The 6,856-nt window shown below is 39.4% G+C and overlaps 1 protein-coding gene across 1 annotated transcript in view; it reads right to left on the reverse strand.

Annotated features, from left to right (window-relative positions):
- Nucleotides 1–1,933: 1,933 nt before the first annotated feature.
- The window catches only part of znf646 (zinc finger protein 646), an 8,160-nt gene continuing 3,237 nt past the window's right edge, over nucleotides 1,934–6,856 (reverse strand). Inside the window, 2 exon segments of the mRNA XM_025057741.1 lie at nucleotides 1,934–5,763; nucleotides 5,871–6,850. Of these exon segments, the coding sequence (XP_024913509.1) occupies nucleotides 4,881–5,763; nucleotides 5,871–6,850 (1,863 nt within the window). The 3' untranslated portion in view covers nucleotides 1,934–4,880.

Genomic DNA, 6,856 nt, shown 5'->3' on the forward strand with positions numbered 1-6,856 from the left:
TTTCACAAAAGTCATACTATAGGCTGTTGTCTGTATTAAATGTATGACATGACATAATGATGAATTTTTGAGGTTTTTTTCTGACAGAAATTATTTAGCTGGGTGAACATTTTAGGGCATAATCTTGCATTATATGACATTTTTATTGTTTTGCAATTTTTCACAGAAGTCATATTATAGGCTGTCGTATGTGTTAAATGTATGACATCACATAATATGACGAATTTTTGAGGATTTTTTTCTGACACGAAATACCCATCTGGATGAACATTTTAGGGCATAAACTTGCATTTTATGACATTTTTAGGCATTTTTATTTTTTTGAAATTTTTCACAAAAGTCATACTATAGGCTGTCATCTGTGTTAAATGTGACATCACAGTATGATGAATTTTTGAGAATTGTTTCTGACAGAAATTATTCATCTCGGTGAACATTTTAGGGCATAATCTTGCATTTTAGGACATTTTTAAGCATTATTAATTAATTTTTTTCCCCACAAAAGTCAGACTATAGGCTGTCTTCTGTGTTTGACAAAATATTCATCTGGTTGAAGATTTTAGGGCATAAACTTGCACTGCATTTTTATTTTTATTTTTTATTTTTTTACGAAAGTCAAATTGTAAGCTGTCGTCTGTGTTAAATGTTTGACATCACATAATGACAATTTTTTTAACCAAATTTCCTGAGACAAACATCTGGGTAAACAATTTAGGGCATAATCTTACTTTGGATATACGTTTTTGAAATTTTTTTTTTACAATTTATAATTTAAAGTCATAATTTAATTTCCCTTTTTTTCAAAGTTTTAATAGACCACACTACCCCTGCATGTCTGATAAAAACCTGACATTTAGTTAACAAACAATGAATGACTTTCTAAAATCACCAAGTCATGTGTTACTTTATGATAAAAATGAGCTGTGAGGCAAGTACTAAAAAAATCGTATTTCAGGTGAATCAATCCCAACGACTGAATGACCGTCAGCATATCACATGGCTTATCAAGTACTTGGTTTACACACCTGTCTTCCATGCAGTAGGTACGTACAAGCCCATGAGGAACCACGAAATTGACGTCTCGTCGGGGTAGCCTGTTGAAGCAGACCTGCTGTTAACACAAGAATGTCTCAATGCGAGATCAATAAACTTTTTTTTCATTTAATCTACCTGATATAAGGTGATCGCTGCATAAGCGGAAGCCGTTGCCTGTGATGTCCCACCGCTCCGTTTTTTCAGACCGCTTCTGGCTCGTTTAATTGCGCTTGTCCAATGTTGTCATCCTTCCATGGACCTTTTGGGACCATGTTAAATGCCCGTCTCTTCGCTCGTCCAACACTTTCTGGAATCTGCCATACTTATTAATTAATTTACATGTTCAACTTTACCTGCGAGCACTCACAGCTCTCAGTAAACGCAATTACCTTTCAATATGGCGGCTTTGATTTCGAGTAATGCATGACGGGATATGTGACATCAACAAGTGTCTCAAAATGCTATGCTAAAAACACATGTCAAGCATTAATCGACCAGAGACGATACTACGCTATGCATGATAATATGTATGATTTGTGGGGGGAATACACTATTGGAGGAATAAAGGATTTTTTAATCTACATATTTGTAAAGTTGACCTGAAACAATACACTGTTGCAAGTGTTGCAAAAACAAACAAAAACAAAACATACCTTTTTAAATATCAATAACCACGTTTTATAACTTTGTCACATAACACATAAAACAAAGCTTTAAACACTATAAATGTTAAAAAATGTTTAAAATGTTCTAAAAAGTTCAATTGTAATCGGTCTTTTCTGAAATTTTTCAGCTTTTTTGAAATTACTAAATTTTTTGTCACCGCGCAAATCTACAATAATTCGAGGACCACAAAATTAAATGAACAATTCCCCCAAAAATTAAGAATTACAAACACTGCGTTTTCAAGTCTTTTCATTTATTTCATCTAGTTTTGTCCATAATGTGCTGGTACCCTAAGCCTCTAAGGTCTAACAAAGAAGTAAAAATCTACACTTCTTAGTGACAAAATAGTTTTATAAATATAAATTAAATACCGGGCAGACATTTCAAGCACTTAAATTCAAAGAAAGAAAATGTGTGGCAAATGTTCCTCTGTCACACCATTAGCTAATCTAGTCATTCTTCTTCCTGTACAACAAATGCTTGCCTTTAAATGTACAGGGATTACTGTTGGTGATATTTACAACGAGCTTTGAGATTAGCATCCACACCACAAATACCAGGCTGGGACTGAGATCAATGAACCAGCAGAGAATGCAATAAGTGCCACAGAAATCAACAACATGAACATCGTACAAAAATAAAATCAGTTTACATTTCCAACTGAAGAAGGTCTGACCTCTAACATGCAGGCGACCAAGGCAAAAAAACAAAAACAAAACAAACAAAAAAAACATTAATACACAATTATTCAGGCTTCTGAATAATGGGAGAATGTGGCAACATTAGACCCAAATGAAGACAGATGACACACAGTCAGTCCGTGCACTGAAACAATACTTTCAGCATATTGCTTAATAGTCATGACCCGCAAAATGAGCTGAGGTGAACTACGGTGCAGAACCTCCGTCCTCATGAGGCTGTAAGGGTTTCAACTACACATTTGCAGATAGAACTCTTGGGAAAGAACAAACTGCAGAGCAACACTTTCTGGAATCCTGCAAGTAAATTCTTAAACTTGACGCTTCATTAATTCAGTCTCACAACTGCTCTCCATCAGAGTGGTTACACTGTATTTCCTACAATTATGCTGTGTGAGGCATTAAAATAGCAGAACTAGGTAGACAGGGCTTTCAGTGAGGTATATCAACCATCTTACCAGTGCCAAAGGAACAAACATGAAATGTAGCCTATACATAGCGTTAAACTCTCGTAGAACAAAGGCCATTGAAATAAACACTTGGTACCCACTTTTTTCCACAAAGAAACCGCTCAAAGAGCAACATTAATAATCAATTGGCAAATAAATAAAGAAAAACTCACAGAAAAAATGGTTCTGGCTTGTTGGCAGATAAACTTGCGCTTGGCAGAAATTTGGCATTTAAATAAAAAATATGGTGTTAATAACCAGTCTCTGAAAGTGTGCATGACTTTGATTTTGTTCTTGGTAAAATGTTACTAAACAAATCAGTGGCAACCGGCCTCAGGATTTTATCTCTAAAATCTAGTGGATGGCTAAACTGTAAATCACATGGCATCCACTCATATGTGCCATTCACTGTCATGCTGTACTGTATATTTTCCTCAGAATGGAATTATTTGGAAAAACAGTTACTGAAGTTAAAAATAACCGTACAAGTCGCCTCGTTTCCCCACAATCTTCCATGTACAGGAAGTACCTCGGGAACCAGCTGAGAGTACTTCCTGTTTACTTCCCAAGTTTACAGTCCTACTGCAGTGTACAGTTAGACCACTTCACATATACAGTCAATGTGAACATGAAAACCATTTTCATCTGACTGTATTTTATAAACACCTTCCTGAAATCCTTTTTTTTTTTACATTTGAGGGTGAAATAAATCAGAAATATAATTTTTAAAAAGCAGTTATGTTTTACAGTATACCAAGGTTAGTAAATCTGCTACAGTCGCTTTACATTTTAGGCACTGGCTTGTCTACATGACTGATTTTGTTGAGGTCACTCATGCAGTAGCTGTCCACTAGAGTTGGACTTCAAAAACCATGGCATCACAAGTTAAATAAAAAATAAAAAAGTGACAACCAACATGTTGGACACGTCAGGTTTGTTCCTTTTAAAGGTTGGCCCTGAGTGTTGCTTGGTTCATTCCTTCCTGCCTATTTAACCACTGTGAACAAAGACCTATTTTCAAACAACATCCATAAAAAGTGACTTTTAAAATATGGACACAGAATGACAACAATAAGTTATTAAATACATAATTTCTTAAACATATAGTATCACTCAATATGATTAGTAGTAGTACAACTATTTACTCGATTATAGGATTTTAGCAAAACCACTTTGCCGTAGGCCTTTGGACGCTTCCAGAGATATTGGCCTCAATGGAGAACTCCAGTTGGTTTTCACGCACAGCCCTGTTGTTAGAGTAAGAGAGTATGTGATCCAACCACGTCAGAGTACACATGCTGCACCAATAATACAACCACAATCTTGATGTTTACATTAAGCCACTGCATAAAACGCTTTTTAATTTAAATAAAATTAATGAAAACACGACACAATTTAGGACGTAATAATATTTTCAGTGCTTTAAAACAGCTTGTTCTAACAACATGGCCTGTTTCTTCTTTACCAGTTGAACTAACCAGCAGGAAAACTCCAACTGCGCTGAATCATTGCTTACTTGTTTATAATGAAAGGCCGAGCCTGTGCTTAAACTGACTAGAGTTCTCTGTAAATAATAACAGGCTTGTCCTCCGTGTAGGACTGTTGCCTGCTATTATTTAAAACAAAACAGACCCAAGAGATCAAAGATAAATACGTTTGTATTATTTCTAAGAACTGTCAGAGGCACTGAACATACAATTATACAGAATAATAGCAGGGGGGGCACTGTTAATACTCTTTGTGGCCCTGGCTCTTGTTTTTTTTTTTTTACTCTTTACTTTGGCTTTTTTTTCTTTTTCTCAGAGACAAGTTTTATCACCTGCCCAACAACCTGGGAATCTGTGTTTTTACAGAAAACATTCAGATCTTATAAAAAGACAAGAATGAACTGTTATAGAGGTAAGACTGTAAGTCAGCAGTGAAGTGTGCATCTTCAGAAGGAACACTTTCTGGGAAAAGAAAACCCTACTCATTTACAATTACTGATAGAAAGATAAATAAGGGATATATAAGAGAACTAGTCATCAACACTTTACAGGAACGACCCCATGTCCAGGTCCATGAAGGTGTCGGCGTCCATGCTAAAAGATGAGTCATACCTCTGTGTATTCTGGTGTAACTTCTGGTGGTGCCGCAGGTTGGATTTGCTGGAAAAGCTCTTGTCACACAGCAGACAGGCAAAGGGCTTCTCTTTGGTGTGGATCCTCCGGTGACATATGAGCTGGGTAGACACACGGAATGCCTTCCCACACTCCAAGCACTGGTAGCGCTTGGGCTCGGTGTGGATTCGTCTGTGGTTCTTGAGGGCCATCAGGTTGGTAAACTCTTTCTGGCAGATGGAGCAGAAGAAGGAGCCAGTTTTGTGGCTGTTTTTGTGGTTGAGCAGGGAGCCGGCGTGGCGATACGTGCGGCCACAGTGCTCACAGACGTGACTCTTCTCCTCTGTGTCTGTGTCTTTTTGTGAGTCTGTGATGTCACCTGAAGTATGGGACATTGACGGTGGAACTTGTTTGTGAATCCCTTCCATCCCCATTTTTCCATTAATTCCTGAGCTCCAGCAATGGTTATTTATAGTGTCACCCTCAGCTTCTGTATAGGTTCCCTGCTCCCTGTGGTGCCTGTCCAGGTGCTGCTGATAACCATCTTTGCTGAGGAAGCTCTGCTGGCAGAGGTTGCACACCACGGTTTGCTCCTTCACATGCACCTCCATATGGCTCTGCAGGTGTGCCACCACACAGAAGGTTTTGCCGCACTCTGGGCAGCAATGACGCCTCATCTGAGAGTGAATCTGTAGAGTGACAGAATCAGGAAAGGTCTGTAGACATAAGGTACAGTGATGGAGGTTTTCAGAGTGAGTCTTTTTATGGTTGAGGAGGGAGCCGGCGTGACGATAGGAGCGTCCACACAGGTCACACCTGCAGCAGGAACAAGGTCACATTCAGAAATACTACAACTCGGAGCACTGTAACGAGGTAAGTGGGAATCAAGTACTAGTACTATATATCAGTAATAAGTAACTCACGTGAAGCACTTGTCTCCTCTCTCCGTTTGCTCTAGCCCAGTTCTGGTTGAACTCCCCTGACCCCTACGGCAGCGATGTCTTTTCAGTCCAGACCTTCCCTGGAAGCTCTTTCCACAAACATGGCAGCTGAAGTGACCTGCAACGCGGTTGTGAACCTTCTGGTGATTGTGAAGGATGCTGGCCAGCCGGAAGGCCTTCCCGCAGGTAAGACACACAAACTTTTTCTTCTGCGTGTGGATGCGTGTGTGGTTGCGTAGAGCCATGGGGTTGGTGAAGGGCTTGGAGCAGAAGGTGCAGCTGAAGTTGCCCGTCTTGTGGGTGTTTTTGTGGTTCAGGAGAGAGCCTGCGTGACGGTAGCTGCGGTTACAGATGTTGCAGGTGAAAGGGCGCTCCTCTTTGCCGGACGACAAATTTGTTTCATTACAGTTTGACGGAGTTTCACACATGTGAGCAGTCAGCTGGCGAACAGAGACAAAGGTCTTTTTACATTCTTTAGATTTAAGTCCTCTTCTCCTTTTGAAGCCATCATGTCTAAGAGCTGAGCAGACATGCACTAAAAGCTGCTTCTTTCCTCTAAATCCTTTTCCACAGTTTTGGCACAAGTGCTTTTTTAACCCAAAGTGGGTTCGCATGTGGTTTTTCATAGCTAACTGATTGGAGTAGGTGTTGTTACAGACAGAGCAGCAGTATTCGCCCGTCTTGTGGGAGTTTCTATGGTTGACCAGGCTTCCTGCGTGGCGATATGTACGTCCACACTGATCACAGGCGAATGGTCGTTCTTCATCTGTCTCCTCTGATTTCACTGTATGTTTCGTTTCATGTGTATCTTCATCAGGCTGTTGCTTATTGCGTTGAGGAGAAATAAAAGTCTGTTTGGAATTTGATGAATCCCTCTTGGTTCCATTCATCTGCATAAGAGCCTGGATCTGATTGTTGAGTTCCTGGATTTTAGCCTGGTTCTCCTTGTGCCTCCTCAGGTGGTTCAG

Source organism: Cynoglossus semilaevis, chromosome 8 (assembly GCF_000523025.1).
Source record: "Cynoglossus semilaevis isolate Cse_v1.0 chromosome 8, Cse_v1.0, whole genome shotgun sequence".
Classification (NCBI taxonomy): Eukaryota; Metazoa; Chordata; class Actinopteri; order Pleuronectiformes; family Cynoglossidae; genus Cynoglossus; species Cynoglossus semilaevis.